Here is a 23,173-nt window from a genome sequence, read left to right as displayed (position 1 = left end):
CAAGAACACAATGCACCACCCAGTCTAAGAATTGAAACCACGATCGTAAGATCGTGGGTGCAACACCCTAACCACCAGGCCATGCACCCTCATACTGCCAATATAAAGCTAATCATTATCATAAGCACGGTCAAGGAGCCTTTGGAATGTGGCCGATGGTGTGTGTGTGTATCTATGTGGACGTGTGTGTTTATGTGTGCTGATGTATGCCTAAATGCAATTGTATGTCTACATGTGTGTATGTCAATGCATGAGTATGTCTGTGTGAGTGCGTATATGTAAATGTGTGTGTGTGCGTTTATGCAAATGTGTGTGTGTGTATGTCTAAGTGCGTGCATATGTCTATGCGTATGCCTGTGTATGTCTATGCATGTACATATGTATGTCTACGTGTATGAATGAATGTCTGTGTATGTGTGTCTATGTGTGTGTGTTGGCATGTATGTCTGTGATATTGTGTGTGTGTGTGTGTAGCAATACTAACCCAGTCACACAAGCAGTACTCAGGTGTGGGCCACACTTGAGAAGAATAGAAGGTCAACAGCTAACAAGGAGCTCAAGAACTTCCTGGCTCTGGAAAGAAAACCTAAAAAAGCCTAATGAGTGTGGTACCTTGATGCCTTCTGTGATGTTTCATTCAACACCAAATGCGATAATGTCCAGAAGCAAACCAGAAGAATCGAATCACCTACCTTTGGTCCTTTCGCCTTTGTTTCCTGTTTCTTTAATAATCTTTCAAGGGTTTGTTTCTATGAAGAAAGACAGAATGGGAAAAAATTTATCATCATCGTTATCATCAATAACAACATTATAACATTACCATCAATAGCAACATTATAATTCATATATAATATTAATGGTGCCCAAGGTGCCACGCAGTGGAAATGAACCCAGAACCATGTGGTTGGTAAGCAAGCTACTTACCACACAGCCACTCCTGTGTCTATGCATAAGTGTCTGTATATGTGTGTGTGTGTGTGTATGTATATATATATATATATATATATATATATATATATATATATATACACACATATATCTATATATATTTTTTCCCCAATATTTTTTAAATTTTTTCTTTCCCCCAATTTGTCTCTGATGACGGAATATCCCATACCTGAGGCTATCCCAGAAACAGCTGTAAGATTTTGAATTTTTTCCTGTAATAATAATATTGTATATGACTTGAGATGTTTGCCTTGCCTTAATGTTTGATGTCCTGTTTAACAATTATACGTGTGTGTGTGTGTGTATGTAAATGTTTGTATATGTATATATATCATCATCATCATCATCATCATCGTTTAACGTCCGCTTTCCATGCTAGCATGGGTTGGACGATTTGACTGAGGACTGGTGAAACCGGATGGCAACACCAGGCTCCATGTGTATATACACAAACGTACACCACATACATACACACACATCTTCAGTACAACTAACTGCTCAGCTATGTATTTACATCACAATTCATGATTCGTTTTGTGTAGTTCAGCTGTAATTCTGACCTGGAACCATGCCAACTTTCTACTAGCAACAATATCAACAGATCGATCAATGTCGAAAAATGCGCAACAATGTATTTATTTAGAAAACTCAGCCACATAACAAACTTGTATAGCAACACCAGCCTAAAAAAACACATTAACTTTATTCCTGCTCCACCATTTAGACACCAGGCAAACAAACAAAACACATGGATACACCAAAATAGTGACTGGTGTAGTTGTTTTTCTATGTTTAACCCCTTTTGAGACACAAAGTGTTTTGGTATGTGTAGCCAAAAAGGCCAAAATTTTTTTTCTATTGAGATACATCTACTGAAAGACGATCTCTGATTGGCTATTACACTTCAAAACCAACCATTCACAGCATTTGTTCCATGAAGTTTCCTGATTGGTGTATAATGGTACATGTCTTTAACCCATTAGCATTTAAACCAGCATAGCCAGCCCAAATATTCTACCTGTTTTACGTTCAAAGTGGCCAAATCAGGCCTCTCACACCTATCCTACAATGACATTCTAAAAATAAACAATCATCAAGAACACAACACACAGCTTGGTCCAGAGATCAAACTCACTACCTCGTGATTGTAAGCCTAGTACTCAAACCACTGAGCCATGTGCTTTCACATACCTCTGGGCTTCTTGACATGTGTGACTGCTCAGAAATGAAGAGCTTGCTTACATGGTGTCGTTTGTTCCTTGTTTCCCCATGTAAACACCTCCAAATTTCCCAAATAATATGAATAAACAAGCATTACATTCAACAGAATAATCTGTATGCTTATATATTTTATAGAATGATACATTAAGGAATTTTTTTTCTGACTACTACCAGATTAGTTGAATCCAAATATTGTGACTTAAATAGCATGAAGTTTTGTCAGCGAACAGGTTGAGGTTTCAAAGCAACGAAAATATTAAATTCAAATGTTGAAGTGAAACTAATGGTTTCTGTGTGTTCTTAAATGGCTTCCAAATGTCTTCCACGCTGCAATTGTTTTTGCTTTAGTACACGATCTCAGATCAAGTCACTTGTTATGCAAGTACATATCTTTCTCTCTCTACACACACATACACAGTGGGCTTCTTTCAGTTTCCATCTTCCAAAAATCCATTCACAAGGAAAAAGACATTCCCAAGGTGTCACGCAGTGGGGCTGAACCCAGAACCATACGAATGGGAAGCAAGTTTCTTACCTCACAGCCATGCCTGCACCTAAAACATTCTGTATTTATCATTATGCAATATGTCCACATCACTTAATTTCACTGTCACCAATTCATCTCAGGGAAAGTTCACCATCTTCAATTTTCTTCAATAAAATAGTTTTTAACTATTAATGGTGATATACTATGGATATATTTTCTCGGTAAACTGTCCTCACCATGAACTTTCTTCACAGTGAATTCACCTGCGATGAATTGATGGCAGAGAACTTAGCTGCAATCCAATATGTCAGCTTGTGCAGAGCTAACTAAAAGATAAGGCAGCTTAATACACAGCAAGAACAACCAACCCAAAAGGTTATTTTCCTTACCTTATCCTTCTCTCTCTTTTCTTGTGCCTGTAGCCGTCGTTTTTTAGCTCGTTGCTGGCGCCTCTGTATTTGTTCTTCTGTAAGTTCCACAGTTTTGTAACCTACAAACACACAGACAGAATATATTAAGATGTACACACACATATATACGTATACATAGAGATAGATAGATAGATAGATAGATAGATAAATAGACAAACATATATATATATATAGATAGATCTTTTATCTGTTACTTTTTCCAGTCTTCAGCCATGCAGTGACACCATCTTGGTATCAAGTTGTATCGGCCTTTGCCTTTCCCTTGGACAACATCGGTGGTGTGGAGAGAGGAGACTGGCATGCATGAGCAACTGCTGGTCTTCCATAAACAACCTTGTCCAAACTTATGCCTCGGAGGGGAACTTTCTAGGTGCAATCCCATAGTCATTTGTGACTGAAGGGAGTCTTTTACTCTTTTACATAAAAAAGTAACTTTTGTATATAGCACACAGGGGCTTCCTCTAAAATGTTTTTTAAATGAGAAAAGAGGCAAGTTACACACCAGCAAATAAGGTTAAGTGTTTACCTGATGGCAACTCTAGAAGTTCCTGTTCTTGTTTTCCATGCAGCAATGCCCTCTGTTGGTTAAAAGAAAAGGACCAATAAGTTCAGAGTATTAATGTAGAGAAGACACACTCTCACAAACACATGGAAACACTCTCTCTCACATACACACACACCAAACAGATAATGGTTACGAGAGGTTTGGCATCACTGATTCAATGCCGAATTATTTGAGGCCTGCGGTAGTGAGTGCCGTTGGCCATTCTCTGCAGCAACGCCATCACTGTAGGGTATGTGCAAGTTGGTCAACCAGCATTTATCAAATCAGTGTCCACAGCACTAATTCACACAAAGAGAATATCTAACTTCCTGAAATATCTTATCATTAAGAATGCTAAAAGGCAGGGTACAGCTTCATGCAGTTCGCAGGTTCACCAGCTCCTGTCAAACCATCTAACTGATTCCAGTAAGGAAAAAAAGATGTTAAATGATGATGATGACAATACAGACACAGGTGCATGTGCACACACACACACACACACACAACCCCACCAAATATTTCAAGAGAAAGAGAGAGAGAGAGAGTGAAATTGGTAAAAATGTAATATCAACTACAATTCTAAAAGAGAAATAAACAAAAAGTTGTAGTAAAAAAAAGAAAGAAAAACAACAAGAAAAAAATAGTTTCCTTGACTCACCTGTCTCGCTGTCAACAAGTTTGGATCTTTAGGTTTGCGGATCTCACCAAAATCATCCAGTTCACCAGCCTCCAGAGCATCCAACCAGGCTTGTTCTTCATCAGAAGTTTCCTCTTTCTTCTCCTCTCCATCTTCAGGTGTGTCTTCAACTTTCTCAGGAGTCATATCAAAGTCAACTAAGACATCAATGGAATAAACAGACAAAAAAACATTAGAATTACTCTTATATAACCAATTAAATGACTACAATGATCATAACAACAACAATGATAGTTTCAAATTTTGGCACAAGGCCAGTAATTCTGAGGGAGGGAGTAAGTCGATTACATCAACTCCAGTGCTCAAGTGGTACTGATTTTATCAACCCCAAAAGGATGCAAGACAAAGTCAACCTCAGCAGAATATGAACTCAGTGTGCAGACAATTCTACAGCTTGCCACCTTAACCCCTTTGTTACCAACCCAGCTGAAACCAGCTCTGACTCTGAGTACAAATGTCTTGTTTTCAAAAGTTCTGAACTAAAATCTTCCACCAAACCTTAGTCACAATTTATGTTCTTAACACTAGCTGAATGATAGAATATTTGGGACGAATATGGCCAGTTTGAACATTAAAGGGTTAGATACTCACTCGATGATCCCCATGGGTTGATACTTGGTGCCATTATACCAGAAATTATACTGTTTGAAGTTAAGTAACTGGGGTGGATAGCAGAAGCTAAGGGATCTGGTAACTGGGTGTCATCAACATCGACCGGTTCATCTTCCAGGGATGCCAGCCTGAAGGAATGAAGAGAAGAAAAAGTTGTTAAACACAATACTCTAAGGTGGACTTGTTTACTTGCAACGAAACAACAAAAAGAATATTTGCTTGACTGTCACAACATTTAAGGTAAGAAGGTATCATACTTCAAGTACAATCCCATAGGGGTCGGGTTAGAAAGCCCTGCATTTGAAGTAAATATTGATTTCAAATTTTAGCACAAAGCCAGCAATTTTGGGGAAAGGAAAGGGGTAAGTCAATTACATCGACCCCAATGCTCAGCTGGTACCTATTTTATTGACTCCAAAAGGAAGAAAGGGACAATTGACTTTGGCTGTATTTGAACTCAGAATGTAAAGTCAGATGAAATGCTGCTAAGTATTTTGCCTAGCATGTCAATGACTCTGCCAGTTCACCACCTTATATGAAGTAAATATTGAGCAAGATCAACGTGTAATATTGATTTCTAATGAAATCAATACTGACCCTGGAGGAATGAAAGGCAAAGTTGAGCCCAGCAGGATTTCAGCCCAAAGCATTAAAGACCCAGAGGAAATACTGCAGCATATAACTCCACCATCAACCACCCAATTTCTGATGAAGTGCCAGAATCCCTAATGTGACATACAACTTGTTTCGTTGTATTTAGTAGCCGACTTCTGAGTTCAGAGTTCAAATCCTGACATGGTCCGTTCTGACTTTCATTCTTCCAGAAGAGATAAAACATGCAGTGGTCAAGTACTGGAGTCAAGATATCCAACTATACCACAGTCAACGCAACCTTCTGCAAAATTTGTGGCCTTGTGTTAACATATTCAAATAATTGTACATCATAAATCAATATTTATGCTACGCAGAAAAAAAGCAATTTTAAAATATCTGCCATTGAGCTAGTCATTTCATAAGTAAGGGACACAACTCCAAACAGGTATCAGCCTTATTAAAAGCACAGAAAAGTTTGACTGGAGATAGTTAACAGCCGCCACAAGGCTCACACGCATAGCAACAGGAATGAGTACCACCGGCTCAACCAGATATGTAACAATGCCATCTCAGATGACCAGGAGGAGTTCTGTGCAGAAGCTGGGCACCTGGAAGCAGTAGTAAGGAACAACAGCAACAGCCAAGTATTTGGAACCAAAGCTTCTGGAAAATCAATAATGTACCTATATTATAAAAACAGCCTCTACATCAGTTGAACTTTACCTTTTGCATTTCACGGTCTTCTGAAATGTAAACAGAAAAAAAAAAAGAAAACTACTGGTGCACATGACAGGGAAGGTCTTTCATAGTTAAAAATCTAGAAAAAAATATTGAAAACTTATCACTTAAGGCAAAGGCATAGCTGTATGATTAAGAAGTGTGCTTCTTGGGAAGGTCTTGTCTACAATAGCCCAACCCAAGTTGACCAAAGCATTATGAGTGGATCTGGTAGACAAAAACTGTAAACAAGTGTCACCACCAGACAACCTATGTTATCCATTTACAGTCTTCCTTGGGAACATGTCCAGCCATGAGGGGAAAATATTAACTTTGTTTATAAAAACAGGTGAGGGTTAGCAACAAGAAGGACATCCAGCCAAGGGAAACTTGCTTCAACATATTCTGTTTGAACCATGCAAGCATACAGAAAAGGATGTTAAATAATATGATGATGATGATGAAAATGATGATGAGGATGATGATGATAATGATGATGATGCCTATCTCATCTTATTAGTAATATTTGTGTATGTCAGAAATTTTGAATAATATGTTTTCCAAAATGCTCAAGCATTAGTACAAATTTTACTAAAACTTTAAATTATAATTTCAAAAACCCCACAACACACCTACATATGCCTTCTGATGAAGCCAGTGTGCAGCAGCAAGCAGCTGCACCATTTTTGAGAGCCACTGCTCTGTAACATCTGCTTTGACCTGTTAAAAACAGCAGCCAAGCAACCCCCAAAATCACACCTTTCCATCTTTAAAAAACTAAAACAGAAAGGAAAATGTTGGACGACATAGTCCTAGATATACAAAAAAGACAGAGCGGAAAAGGCTGGAATGCCTTTGTTAAGCCCCAGGTCAGCCATGCCGGGCTAGGCTTGATGTCTGGGGGCAAAACAACAACACCAACACACAAACATGAAACAAAAATAGTTAACGAACTTACTTAGCGTTACCACCGCTCTTCATTTTAGCAACAGCAGTTGGTGAGTATTCATTAAGTGAAGAGGTGTTGCTATCATCTTTCAGTACAAACCTATATTATATACACCATTAAACATATATAAGAATATAGATATATAAATATACAATAATATGACAGTTGAAAATGTGGTTAATTATTTTATTAACCAAAACATTGTTACTACAGAAATAAGATCAGAAATATTTTCATTATTATAATTATTGTTGTTGTTGTTGTTATTATTATTATTATTACCGTTATTTTCTTTTGTTCTTAAATTCCCTAGAAATCCCAGCAACATATGTTAAAATAAAAGTTTGTTATTTATAGTGTAATGGATTCCCAACTGGATCACTCACTGATTCGCAGCAATTTTGGTGGTAAGAGTAACAAGGAAATGCAGAAAAAAATATCTCAATGGATTTAATCAGTCAAAAAGAGCAGTTTTTTTTTGTTTTCTTTTCTTTTATCCTTCAATTTTCTTACAGATGCTTGCATCACTCATGATGATGTACCATACATCAGCAAAAGGTACATACCTATTTCTTTACTGCCCACAAGGGGCTACACACAGAGGGGACAAACAAGGACAGACAAACGGATTAAGTCGATTATATCGACCCCAGTGCGTAACTGGTACTTAATTTATCGACCCCGAAAAGATGAAGGGCAAAGTCGACTTCGGCGGAATTTGAACTCAGAACGCAGTGGCAGACGAAATACCGCGAAGCATTGCGCCCGGCGTGCTAACGTTTCTGCCAGCTCGCCGCCTAGCAAAAGGTACATACCTTCATATACACATGCACATGTGTGGTGCATGTGTGTGTTTGTGCGTGTGTAGTGAAGGTGTTATGGCATAATGGTTAGGGTATTTGATACACACTCGTAAAGTCATGAGTTTGATTCCAAAATTTGAATTAAAATTATTAGGTCTCAAATGAGTGGAAACGGCAAACTATATAGAAGAAAGAAGCGAGATTAGAGGGTGATGGTCGGTCGGGTGTTGAAAAAAGTTCAGCCGGTCTAAGCAACTAGAGAATCTACCCGCTTCCCACTAAATGATGGGGGCTGGAGAGAGAACTAAATAATATAGATGATATCTTTCAAGGTTGTATTTTTTTGTATTTCATGTTAAAAATTAAAATAGGGAATTTAAGATTTTTGAGTAGATGTAAGGAAAGTGAAAGGAAAGGAGATGCATTTTTAACAGGTCATATCAGGCCCAAATATTCCTGTTTTATGTTCAAGCCTGCCAGATTTGGCCTCTCACACACACCCTACAATGTCATTCTAAAAATTAAGCAATTGTATTGATTGAAACTTTGAGACTATGAGATAATGCATGGTTAATTCAAAACTATGTGAATAAATAAGCGTTACATTGGACAGAATATGCTAAAGTAAAACAAAATTTGGGTAGGAGATAAAAAAAAAAAAAGCTGGGTAATCCTTCACTATCAGTAGATGTCATTCACCCACATAACGTTTCATTGTGAGATATATAAAGAGGTGAGGCTGAAAAAGAGGGTGAATGACAACGTCTACAAATGCTCAAGGATTGCCAAAAGCTGGGCAGGAGTTTAAAAAAATAATTGGATAGAAGGTAAAAAAAAATGGTGGGTAGAGAGTAAAAAAAAAGGGTTGGATAGAAGCTGATAAACAGGTAGAAGGTGAAGAAAAGACTGTGTAAAAAAGGGGGAAATGTGACTGGGTAGCAGAAGGGGAAAATAAAAATGAAACTAACTTTTTGGAAGATAAAGTTTCCCCTCCAAGACGGATCCTTAGTTTGATCGATGGCTTGCTGTCCAACACAGCAGCAGCAGGCAAATGGGGCTCAGAAATCAAATCTTCTTTGCGTCTTTTGTGCTTCTTTTTGTGTTTTTTATGTTTTTTGTGGCTGATCGGAGAGTCTTGAAGGGAAAAAAAATAGAGAAATGAATTAAAAAAGAATAGAAAAATTTTTCAAAAAAAAAAAAAGGGGGGGGAATACAAACCAAATGATCTAAGGTTTTTTTTTTATATAAATATTCCTTTTTTTTTGTTTCACTATTTACTTCAAAAGCAAATTATTTCATTAAAAAAAATAATAATACAAAAGCAATGATTGAAATATTTCAAAATAATTTTTTCTTTTTTAAGTGGTTTTAAAATAATTTTTTATATTTTACTGTTTACTTAAAAAAGTTGATTTAAAAAATACAAACTGAATGATATATATATATATATATATATATATATATATATATATATATATATATATATATATATATATTTTCAAAAATGGATTTTAAAATTATTTACACATTTTTTGATCTTTTCTGTTGCTGTTACAGTTTTCAATTCTGTTAATTTTCTTCCAATTGTTTTCAAATTTGGCATACCAATGTAGTTTTGTATGCTAATTATGGAAATGAAATTTATTTTGGATAATAAACTAATAAATCAGATTCAGTATGAAAAATTACGTCTATATACCAAACTGGAAGATTTCCACTTAATTTTAAAATTTCAAAAACTGTAACAGCAACCGAAAAGATTCACATTTTGTTCTACTTTACTGTTTGCTTAAAAAATAAATAATTGGAAAAGGAAAATACAGACAGAATAATAGAAGGGTTTTAAAATAGAGATTTTTCCAATATTACTGTTTGCTTTAAAAAATAATTAAATGGTTTGTCAAAAGTAATACTGACCAAATAATTTGAAGGGTTTTAAAGTGGTTTTTATAAAATGATTTTCAAAATATTTACAGATTTTTCTACAATACTGTTTACTTAAAAATAAATGATTTATTAAATTACAAACCGTGCAATTGAAGAGCTTTAGAATTATTTTTTTAAAATATTTACAGATTTTATTTTATCTTACCGCTTGTTTACTTAAAAATCATTAAATGATTTTAAAACATATATATATACAAAGGGAGTATATAATGTCTTCAAAATGAATAATTTATTCAGTTTGTTTGTTTTTTCTTTTCCAAAAACACTTTACAAATTATTTACTGATTTCTTTACTTTTCTTAATTTTTACTGTCTACTTATAAATTAAATGATAATTAATTTTAAAATCACAAGGCGAATAATTAAAGAGTTTTAAAACAAAGGGGCTTAAATATTTTTCTGAAGTTATCTTAAAATTAAATTTACTGATTTAGTTACCTTTTTGCTGTTTACTTTAGAAATAATTAAATGATTATATATAGACGTACACACAAATATTTTTATATCACATGCATACCCATACACACACATGGAATAATTAAAAGGATTTGGAATAAACATTTTTCTTCCAAAGAAACACTTGAAAATTATTTTGCAGATTTCATTTCCCCTTTGCTGTTATTATTATTATTATTATTATTATTATTATTATTACTAATAAGGGAAACGGAATTATTTTTGCAAATTAAAAGCAAATGATTTTCAAAGAGAAATAAATATTATTAGTGAAACAAAATGTTTACTGAAAACACAAATATGATTTATTTTATTTTTTTTTTTACTTTTAATGATAAAAATAATTTCTTTTAATGAAGATAAGAGAATAATAAAAACAAAGGATAAGAATTTAAGAAGTGTTCAACACACTGGTCTTAAATAAATATTTGTGTAGAATTAATTATGTCCAATTAATTAAATAATGATCAGATAGAGTTATGGAGGAGATGAAACAGTATGAATACTGTAATCCATGAGATGGAGAGAAGCATGGAAGGAGAAAGCGTGTAGAATTATGTACACATGCAAAGAAGCATATATGCACACATTCATATATAGACACAAATATATATATACATATTTATACATATATATATATATATATATATACACAAACATAAACATACACAATGTGTGTGTACGTATACGCACATGCAAACATTCATATACAGGCGATATATGAGAGAGAGAGAGAGGTGTCATGTCTCTCTTTTTTTTTTTCTTTTTCTTTCTCCTTTCTCAATGATTCTTCTATTTTGCTGCCAACAAATATATCAGGTGTGAGAAGCACCCAATATCTGGAAATTCTAGACAGGGAAAGTGGAGGATTGAACGAACCCCCCCCCCAAAAAAAGATAAAACAATGGCATAATTCCTAGGCATAAAACATGGCTTTAACTGTAGAATAAACCCAAACTAATATTCTTTCACTTCTTTATAAATAAAACAAATGTCTATTGACATTATTTTAGCACTGGAAACATTGAGAAAGTCAAAGTGACAATTTTCCCCCACCTTTTTAAGATGTTTCCAATTGGAATAACTAGGTACATAAATATGAGTGTATATATATATATATATATATATATATATATATATATATATATATATATATATGAGTGGATGACATTTCCAGCTTCAAATAAGAAAATGGAAATGTTAATGTGTTTTAAACTTTCCAGAAACGTTCTTCTTTTGGTACCATTTGTCAAATGTTTCCTCAATAATGTTTTCAAATCAAATGGTGATGAAATAAATTATAGAGACGATGGAAACGTAACTGTACAAACAAATATATCTATATTTACGGTTTTGCATTTGTAATTTCATTTTTGGGCCTCTAGAAAATTATTTCAGAAACGGCAGCATTCCAATTTTCCATGTGTCCATTGAAACATCCCAGAAGTACCACTTACTACATAGAAATGGAACCAACGAGAGAACCGCCGCGCGGTTGGTTGCTCAAGCGGTTAGAAATAGCAGCCAATTTTCCCTCAAGTCTTAACCATTACGTTGCCTTAAATAAAGATAGGTCACATTAAATTAATAGTAATTCGGTCAGGCCTTAACAGGACAACCTAACTCGTCCTTCTCATGACTTTGATGATCATAGGGTCTTCTTAGTCACGGCTGGCCTGGGGTTAAACATGCCATTGAACAGAAAAGATTTGTAACAGAAAGAAAGAAAGCAAAAATTAATACAAGAAGTCTTCAATAATCTATAAGTTTTATTAAATAAAAATTAAGTCCCATTTATGATAAACACTATAATTAAGCGACTAGATAATTTTTTTTTTTATATATGTGTAGACGTGATAAAAACTGGGACAAATCAACTACAAAATAGTAATGATAAAATAACATTAAACCCCCAACAGTCCGAAGGGTTTAAATGCTTATTAAAAACTCAGAGTTGAGCCTTAAATTGGACAACGGCTCAGATATAGAAATGGATGTCGAAAAATAAGTCGAAGTTGGCAGCAAATTAGGATGTTTTGTCTTTCAAAAAATATAAAAGCTGATGGCAATTTTAGAAATATATTGGACACAAAAATAAATGAAGGTCGTTACCTGGTGTCTTCTCTGCCCCCGGTTGTATAATTTGTGTGGGGTTTTTTTTTTAATGAAAAAATTTAATTTGCGGGAACGATTTAAGTTTATTTGTTTTACATTTGCTTTCTTTTTTTGTTATATTGTTTTAGTTCTATGGCAACAAAGTTCAACAGGTTGACAACAAAACGAAGATAAGATTCATCTGTTAAAATCACCACTTCTTTACAAGAGACAAACATATATATATATATATATATATATATATATACACACACATATATACATATATTCATACACACATACATGCATACATATATATATGTGTATACATGCAAATATATATACGGACATATTCATACACATATATACGAGCGCGCACATGTATTATATAGACACAACCTTTATATTTTAAAAGTTTTATATACATACATCTGTACTCGTTTATCATTTTGTCTACGCTTTGTTTGCAATGTCCTGTACCCAGATATGCATCTATATATACAGGTAGATGTAAGTATGTACATACATGTACGTATATATGCATATACTCATTTATTATATATATATATATATAGCCTAGCGGTTCGGCAAAAAATCAATAGAATAAGTACTAGGCTTAAGAAATAAGTCCTAGGGGTTGATTTGTTCAACTAAAACCCTTCAAGGCAGCGCTCCAACATAGAGGCAGTCAAATGACTGAGACAAGTAAAAGAATAAATATTTATTTATCCATTTTGTTGCCATAGAAATCATTTCGCTTGATCCATATATTTATTTTAGAGAAGATGGAGTTTGTTATAATTCGGGGTAACGGATTTACGTTAAGGAAAGGAAATTATTAATATTAATAATAATGATGAGGAAATATTACGAAAGGAGAGTAATGGTTTCCAAGCATGTTGCAGATGGGACAGACATGACAAATTCAGTAAAGCTTTCTAGAAATATCGATGACTGAGAAAACGATGGCAGTCGGTCAAATGTCTGAAGTACTTCTCAATAATATTTAATTGATATAAACGGCTTTTAAAAAGAACCCCACTTCGTGACATCACAAATGCCCCGTCAACTTTATTTCCTCAGAACTTTCAGAGAAATGGATAGTTTTAATAAAATTTTCAAATACTCTTCGGATGAACCAAATAAGTAAAAAAAAAAATGCTGGGTACAGTCCCATCACATTTTCCCAAGATTTTCCCTTTCATTTTGTAGATATATGCGATATGTAACTACATGTTCACCCACCATTTTTTTTTCCATATTAAATTCCAATATAATCGTAATCTACAAGGTGAAGGTAAAGAATACGCACACCCGGTGTTTAGGGTTAGGGTTTTAGTTGCACAGGATAACCTCTGCCATCTGAAAGGTATTTGTAAAAATTATTCATATACATATTCCCATTTTTTCTCAAAGTTATGAGGAAACAAAGTCGGGGGAGGAGACACTTGGTGAAGGTATGACCACTTGGTGACTCGAAAGGATAGCATAAACCAAGGTGGAGTTTTGGAATAGCGATACCCTTGAGGTTCCATATCTCATGGGAATTCCCTCGAAGTCCCATATGACGTAAGAAATCATTTGAAATCCTATATTAGAATGAATGGAGGGAGACAACTTTTCGTCCCCATCATGTTTTAGTATTCATTTGTTTCAAACAACAGAATACTGTGCCCTCTCCGGTTCAATTCCGTAGCCTTTTTCCCTATCCTTTGAGATATGGGACCTCGACGGACAGCTATTCCAAAATTTCTATTACGAAAACCAATAAGGTAGACATTCGAAGGTAGACATTCCAGACAAGAAATCGGAACCTCGTTAACTTGAGGCTAATCAAAAACGTAGAGGCATAACTACATAAATGTGCCCCCCCCCCACACACACACACACACCGACTTGGATTCCATTTTTTAAAAAAATATCCATTTTCAGAAAGTTTTTAAAAAATAAACTCGGTGAAGGGAAACACTTATGTAGTAACGCCAACGTATGTAGAACCTTGTGTGATATACAGTCCCGGGGGTCTATATAATTCCAAAGAGACTAAATACAAATGTATGTACATATTTTCTTATTATAACGAAACTAACTCTTGAACATGATTATTAACTTTTAGTCCAGTCTTGTAACTATGTCAAAACTTTCGGCGAATAAATGTAAATGAAACTGAATGGAATTCATTTACCTGTCATGGAAAACTTCAATATCTGACGAGGGAACCTCAACGTGGTCGCTCGACCTGCTAAAAATCACAGCCAAATTGTTTCGCAAATCGCATCCCTACAGTCTTAAAGGAAGTTACGGACACATTGGACAATGTAATCCTGGTTCCATTAGATCTGGCCAGGGGTTAAACGATAACAAACTCTGTAGCCAAAGAGGGAAGCCGCTGCGTAGACGCTCGACTTGTCAGAAAGAGGACTTGGATTTCCCTCAAATCATATCCTTCCGTCTTGAGAAAGTAAAGGGAAAAAACACGGTACGTTAATGTAGTCGTATCAACTCCTACAACGATGGGATGGCCATGGCCGAAATGCCAATGCTTTTGAACATAGCTCTTGCCCGATCTGGATTGACCAAGGACTGACTAAACGACCTCTGTAGAACCTCCAGACACATACCAAAAGCAAACATATACACACATATATACACACACAGACACACTGTTGCTCTTTGCAATATTTTATCAATCTAAAATTTTCTTCTTTCTCACTCAGGAAAATTACCAGATTATGTCAGTGAGTGCCGCTGGGTCACTTAACATCGCGGTAGTGTCCAGATGCCAACCCAAAGTTCGCAATGCATCATCAATAAGGTTTCGCATCAGTAACTTCGGTGGACTGAATCATTTTAATGTCGAATACTGCATGCAGCAAACTTCGTGGTCTGTCTTTCTTTCTTTTCTTTTTTAGTTCGATCTGCAAAGCCACTAACTAATGAATTATTTTGTTAAAGAAAATTCGAAAATCTAACCAACGAAAAAGGAAAATCATTGGTCGTTTTGATAATTCTAAAGGTTAACGGAGGATACACTCAGAGAATGTGGTAGTGGTGGGAATTAAAAATTCAGTTAGCTCTTGTGTAAAATTAAAGGAAAAGAATTAATTGTACTTTCGTCAGAAATAGTTAATAAATATGTTCTATGGTGAGGCGGACGGAATTCTCGTTTAAGCATCTTATATAACCCCTCGCAACTTTTTTAGTTTTGGGAATTTTCAGAAAACTTTTACGGGAATTCGTGGCGATTTAGTTGTTGTTTTCAGCACATCTCACGACCACTTGATACCTTCCTCGTTTCTTTGTCACTCTGACATATATCGATATCTGCCTATGGTAAGATGTGTTGATTAAGAATATCTAGGAGTTTGGCGGCGGAAGGAAGAGCTCGGTTAACCGATGTTGCCATTTGAATCTCAAAGCATAACAACGATTCAATGGAGCCAGTGAGGAATTCCAAAAGTTGTTTGGTCTAAAGTACCGGGAATGATAGCCAAAAATCTCACTCGGATTGTACAATCTACAACGTTTAAGGAAGAACAAATGCATTAGATGATGTTGTCTTAGACATGATATTGAAATGGTCAGTTTTTACCGGACGCAGATACAGTAAACATCAGCAACAACAATGATTGAATTGAAACTGTCCCTATTACTCTTTTACTTGTTTCAGTCATTTGACTGCGGCCATGCTGGAGTACCGCCTTTAGTCGAGCAAATCGACCCCAGGACGTATTCTTTGTAAGCCTGGTACTTATTCTATTTGCCGAACTGCTAAGTTACGGGGACATAAACACACCAGCATCGGTTGTCAAGCGATGCTGGGGGGGGGGGGGGGACAAACACAGACACACAAACATATACACGCACATACATATATATATATACGACGGGTTTCTTTCAGTTTCCGTCTACCAAATCCACTCACAAGGCATTGGTCGGCCCGAGGCTATAGTAGAAGACACTTGCCCAAGGTGCCACGCAGTGGGACTGAACCCGGAACCATGTGGTTGGCAAGCAAGCTATTTAAGGAAAATAAAAACGGGGAATAGTGTTCGATATTTGATTAACCAAGAAACACTAAACATAGATGGTTTGTTCGTTTGTTATTTTATTCATATATAAAATATAAATATTTCGATCATCGAAAAAAATCATTAGAAAGAACGAAAGAAGATAAATCCAAGAGAGAAACCAATAAACAACTAGACACGGGGGGGAAATGGAGCTCGAGACAAAGCTTACTTACCCGTAACATCTTCTTCTGTTTGTTCCTTTTTCTTACCCATTTTTCAGTTTATTATGAAAGACAATTCAACAATAACGAGTCAACGTTTAAATGAAAAGAGACTTGCTGTAACGTTTAATACATCTAAGACACTAGTAATGGACGTCCTCGGCAAATTAAGAGCCATTTTCTGTGACCATTCTCACGTTGGGTCTTCAACCGAACAACAATTTTGGCCGCTTCGTTTACTTTGAGTAGAAAAAATTTTTTTTTCATCCCATACTGAACAAGTTCAATTATTATATATTTTTATAGAGTTTACAGAAGGATTTAAGTACCAGTTAATCTACTTTGCACACTCTCACCTTAAATTGGATGCATTTCCAAAAATATTTTAAATGACTTTAGAGAGAGTTTTTTTTTTTTAATAATTTTGTAATTTTTCGGCGGGAGATATGATTTGAAATTTATATTTATTTGCAATTTGCAGAAGTATTTGCTTTACTTTTGCACCTCCGACAGAAATTCGATGACTTAATTTTAATGTGAATCGTTTTGTTTCATTTCCTTCCTTCATTCATTATTTCATCAAACACGGGTGAAGAAGACAATAATATTTAAGAGTAAATGAGTGAGATTAACGCCTGCAAATATTTATTTATCAATACGTTTGGCCTTTTCCCGCGATAATACGATGAACAGATGTGGGCAGGGAAATCACAGAAAATGGATAAAATTTAATTTGAATACCAGAACAGTAATTAAATATTTTAAATCACTATATTAGCTAACAATACATTTACATTCAATTTCAATGAGTTCGAATTATTATCTTTAGTTTTTCCCAGCGAATATATATATATTTATATTTGTAATAATTCTACCCTACAACACGGATCCCTAGATCCAACCTTAGCTGTGATCTTGGAACCTAATGGTCGACCAACTATAGAACTTGCCCAGCGTGCCTATTCGTTTAGATCACAAGTAAGCTAACCCCCTCATATTATTTTTATGTGTATGTGTGTGTCTTTGTGTTTGCCCCCCACTACTGCTTGACAACTAATGTTAGTGTGAGTGGATTTGGTAGACGGAAACAGAAAGCAGCCTGTCTTATATATATATATGTGTGTGTGTGTGTCCACCACTTGACAACTGGTGTTAGTGTGTTTGCATCCCCGTAACTTAGCGTTTCAGCAAAAGTGACCGATAGAATAAAAAGCAGGCTTAAAAATAAGTACTGTGGTCGATTTGTTTGACTAAAAACCCTTCAAGGCAGTCCCCCAGCGTGGCCACAGTCTAATGACTAAAACAGGTAAAAGATATATATACATATATATATATAGTTGACCCCTTACTATAGCAAATGAAAGCTTTTTGAAATTCTTTTGATTGCTTTTCCCAAGAGCTTAGTTATTAAACATTCAAGATGACTCCTTAATTCCCCACTGGATTTAAACTGATTAGTGGGCATTTCTTTCTCTTAAAGCAATAATCTATTCTTCTTTTGGATTTCGAAAATTTTCTTCGAATATAGTTCAGAAAGGAAAACAAGTTGTCTCCCTTAGATGCCAATCATTCATATTTCATATGTTACACTTTTTTCATTTTTTCATTTTTTTGTATATAGCAATTTGTGAACAATAACGTCGCTTCAGATTTCCAATGAATTCATAATTTGTTCATGCACTATACGATAATGTAATCAGTATGCGTGCGCACAACGATCGGAATTTGAACGCAGAACGTAAAGACAGACGAAATACCGTTAAGCATTTCTTCTGACCACTAACATTTCTGCCAGCTCGCCGCCTCATATACTTTAAAATATCACAATGAACATTAGTTTGCGAAGCACCGGTATTACGGTTATTTCCCCTGGTATACATTAATAGAACACACATATACACATACTCAATGGGTGCGTCTTTATGCCGCGTGCGCGCATGTGTGTGGGTGAAGGGGCTTCCATCTATCAACTTTCCCTCGACGAAGATGCTGCACAATGAGATCGGTTTTGAAGCAATCGCCTCAACCATATATCCTACATCCTCATCAGTGCTCATGCTAAACGCTGTAACAGGAACTGTGGAGAAATACAAATAGCTTTAATTAAATTGATTTGTTAAATAGCACGAAGCCAATGTTTTAGAGTAGAAGACGTGATTGTCGGTGGAATTAACAGACTATTACAGTTATTCATTTCTGTAAGACTCGAAGAATGGAAATAAAAGTGAAACTGGTCGATTTTGATCTCAGATATCAATATAAAATATTGATATTTAAGTTAGACATAAAACCAAGAATATTGTTTCTGAGAATCATAATATAAAATTACCATTCTGTTAATTCACTGACCTAACAAGGCCACAAATATTGAGAATCGGAACAGTTGCTTGTTCCCATTGCTAATGGCTTGGAATAAAGAAGACAGACTGGTGGTTTGTTGCTACAGAGATGCAAGTTAGGTCTTGTTCAACCCTAGCTGGCTCAACTAGGCGAAGAGGGTCCGACATTGAAAGACCCGAAAACCCCTCAGACTACAGAAACGTCACTGAGCATCCGTGAAATGTCTCTTGGAACATTTATTGTATATGCATAGAAAGGATGAAAGGGGCATAGACCAGGGGTTCTTAAACATTAATTACCTGTGGACCCCCTGATTGCTATTTTACTCGGATGGGACCCCATTTGGGAAACACGGGCATAGACTATCTCGGCATGTAGGGGCACAACACATTTTAATGCTGCACTCTGTTGTTATATCTGTTAATCCATCTCACTAATAGTTTTTGCAGTTATCTAACTTTATTCTTCTATCTTTTAGGCTTAGTTAGAATTGAATAAACAAGTAAATCGGTTCTGATCTTTTCGTGGTTACAATACATGAGTTAGGCAACAAGAAATGCATATGGAAGTTGCCTCCCCTCTTTCGCGAGCGCCCTTTGAAGTAAGTTACGAAGAAAAGTGAATTATATTTCAATAAGATAAAATTTCGAATTATATTTAATTAAAGTAAAGCTGAGAAAGGAACTGAGAATTGATGTATATTAAGTGGAATACTTGGGAAAAGAGTACGTTTCAAGTCTGACAAGCAGAGGACAGATAGTTGTGGAGCAGACACGATTTACGTTTCAAACAGCCTTTGACAACCAACTCTACTCCCAGTCTCATTATTGTACTGTTTAGCCTCTTAGACTAGAGGAAATATTTCTTCTGATAGGAGATGTCAACGAAGGTGATTTCTGGCGTCAAAAAACCTGTGATCTGGTTGGATGAAATTCACTAGCCTTGAAAAGCTTTTAGTTTCTGAGATGAACTCTTGCTCAAAATCTCCTGCTGTCTTGTGGACATATCCACTTAACTTTGAAAGGCTTTTGGAGTAAACCCCGATGACAAATCAAGAGCTGGAACCTCTGAGGCATTCTGACCTTATCGAGTTCTTTCTGGTAATTTCTACCATAATATTGGTGCTAAGCTTATTGTTAACATACTGGACAGGATGCTTAGCCGCATTTTGCCTCTCCTTATGTTTTGAGATGAAATTTCGTTGCGGTCAACTTTGCTACTATACACACACACACACACACATATATATATATATATATATATATATATATATATATATATATATATATATATATATATATATATATATATATATATATCTGTGTGTAGGTGGATGGATGGAACACGTTGCCAGGAATTGAACTCATGATCTTATGATAGTGTGCCAGATACCTTAACCACTAAGCTACACACCTTCCTGGCTTTTAGGGCATCACAAAAGCCTGGTTGGAGGCACAACCTCCCAGGTTCTTTTACAGAGCTTAGAAAAACTGAAGGACCACTGCAATAAGTGTGAATCTGAGAAGGGAATATGTTGAATAAAATCATAATTAACTGATCCTCCTGTATTTTCTTTTACCCAAAACCAGGAATTTTTCAGCACCCCATTATATATATATATATATATACACACACACAGGGATTTATTCTGATGTTTGGGAAAACTAAAAGTACCAATTCCCCCAAAAAGTAACAACCTTCTGTGGTCCTACCAAACTGTTGTCCTATAGAACTCACTTCCAGCACCTCTAGGTGAACGCGATATGTATTTATTTAGAATAAAAAGCAGAAAAGCAGAAATTTCACATATAGTTCATAATTTAAGTGCCTTTTACTATATCCCCGGGTTGACCACCCTTGTGAGTGGATTTGGTAGACGGAAACTGAAAGAAGTTGTCGCGCGAGCGTACGTGCGTGTGTATGTGTGCGTGTGAGTATGTGTCAGTGTTTGTTTACTTATACGTGCACCCACTCCCCCCCCCCATTTCTTCACATTTCCACAAATGCTTCTTTGCCGGTATACTTCCTTCGATGATCCTCGTCGTTTTCCTAAGTCATGAAGAATCTTTTATATCTTTTTCCATTCCATCTTCTCTAATGTCATGTTTCCGCGACTCTCCGAGTTTGTTTGTTTGTTTGTTATTTTGCATGTTATTAGGCGCTCTGTCGTTCCTATCTCATCGCAACCCGGCCGCATATTTTAAATCCTCTTTCAACTGACCTCTATAATTCCCTTTGGCGTGTTTTATATTTAATCTTTAATCTTAATATTTCTTTACATATTATGACAATGAACTTTAACACTTGGCCTGTTCAAAACATTTTCATAAGTTTATTCTAAACGCCCTTGTTATGAATTATATGAAGCAGTGCTTCTCAATCATTTTTTTTTACCTATTTTACTCAGATGTACGCTCCTCGCTATGTATATATATATATATATATATATATATATATATATATATATATATATATATATATGTGTGTGTGTGTGTTTGTGTGTCTGTGTTTGTCCCCCCAACATTGCTTGACAACCGATGCTGGTGTGTTTACGTCCCCGTACCTTAGCGGTTCGCCAACAGAGGCCGATAGAATAAGTACTAGGCTTACAAAGAATAAGTCTTGGGGCTCGACTTGCTCGACTAAAGGCGGTCCTCCAGCATGGCCACAGTCAAATGACTGAAAAGAGTAAAAGAGTATTGTACAAGTATAATTAATTTATTGAAGATAAATTTTAACAAGAAAATCTTATATGGACCCTGCACATGCGATAGACAAGACAGGTAAAGAATTAAATGTGCAAGTGAAAAGAAACTTACAGCGCAAGTGAAAGATATGGGTTCGTGTGGAGGTTTATACATACATTTGCATTCATAAACAAACCTATACACACATTAAAGTCACATACGCAAACGCATCTGCACACGCACGCACACACACACACACACATACACCTAGTCACGCTCTTATATAAACACGTCTCTTCACATATAAACACAACCAAACGTACGTATGTACATAAATATACATTATATATATTCACACAGATACATTCACGCAACTACACTTATATTCACACACATGAATTTATACACGAATGCGCATTTGTTCTTACACATACACCTCTACACATAATCACATTTTTTGCTTACACACCTACATTTACGCATATATACATTTTCACACAGAATATACACATACATTTGTGGGCACTTTACACTCACACACATCTACTCATATAGACACAATATACACATACAAACATACATATATTTATGCACATTATACACTCACGCATTCACACATACATCTACATCTGCTCTCTCTCTCTCACACACACACACACACACACACACACATCCCGAACCTAATTCGATATTAGGAGTTTCTGCTTCTGCATGATCACTAGATTTGCTAAAAATCGTCAGATTCCCTTAAACGATACACTACCGTCTAAAAAAAAACGACAGGAAAGACAAGGTGGACAATGTAAGAAAGATACGTTTACAAAAATAGAGAGAAAAAAAGAGAAAAAGGCGGGACAGTCACAGCTGGAACGTCGTGATATCTTTTGATCATTCATGGGCTTTGTTTGAACCAGTGCTGGTCTGGAGTTCGCTTAATTAAACATATCAACTCTCAGCACACGTTATCTTTCTGTAACTTCACTATTGAATCAATCTAACTAGGTCACACAATGACCCCTTTTCTGGAGCATGCTTTTCGATGCGTGGTGACTCCCTCCTTCGTCTTTAATCTTGTTATGCCTTAGGAAAGCGGTTGTTTACTTCACCAATTTCCTTTTGATACCAACCCCGCTTTATGTCTGTTCCTGGTTCTTTGATATATAAACTTCCATGTTTTAAAGCGATTTATTCATTTTAATGCATGTTCCAAACGTTTGCTTAATAATTGATAATGTTATATAATGAAGATTCTTCATCATTTTCCAAAATTAATTGAAACAAAGCCAGTGTATTAATAATTATTTCAACGGAAATATGGTAACAAAAGGGTTAACTCTTACAACTGCGTGTTTTTTTGTGGTGGTGGTGGTGGGAGATTTGCGCGTGACCCTGTAATGTCTCTCCCTGCTTTT

The 23,173-nt window shown here is 35.5% G+C and overlaps 1 protein-coding gene across 2 annotated transcripts in view; it reads right to left on the bottom strand.

The window, feature by feature from the left end:
* Nucleotides 1-17,038, bottom strand: part of LOC106874900 (INO80 complex subunit B) — a 17,978-nt gene extending 940 nt beyond the window's left edge. The window contains exons 1-8 of one of the 2 annotated variants that reach the window (XM_014922813.3): nt 16,747-17,038; nt 8,972-9,137; nt 7,210-7,299; nt 4,920-5,068; nt 4,290-4,465; nt 3,614-3,665; nt 3,046-3,146; nt 693-749 (exon numbers count right to left, since the gene is read on the bottom strand). In XM_014922813.3, the coding sequence (XP_014778299.1) occupies nt 693-749; nt 3,046-3,146; nt 3,614-3,665; nt 4,290-4,465; nt 4,920-5,068; nt 7,210-7,299; nt 8,972-9,137; nt 16,747-16,786 (831 nt within the window). In that variant the 5' untranslated portion in view covers nt 16,787-17,038. Of the gene's footprint in view, nt 1-692; nt 750-3,045; nt 3,147-3,613; nt 3,666-4,289; nt 4,466-4,919; nt 5,069-7,209; nt 7,300-8,971; nt 9,138-14,685; nt 15,066-16,746 lie in introns of those variants that run through there. The other variant, XM_052976614.2, reaches the window with a different exon arrangement.
* Nucleotides 17,039-23,173: the final 6,135 nt, after the last annotated feature.

This window comes from Octopus bimaculoides, chromosome 24 (assembly GCF_046866305.1).
Source record: "Octopus bimaculoides isolate indiv1 chromosome 24, ASM4686630v1, whole genome shotgun sequence".
Lineage (NCBI taxonomy): Eukaryota > Metazoa > Mollusca > Cephalopoda > Octopoda > Octopodidae > Octopus > Octopus bimaculoides.
The sequence above is the reverse complement of the archived record's forward strand: the minus strand, read 5'-3'. Positions and strand labels throughout refer to the sequence as shown.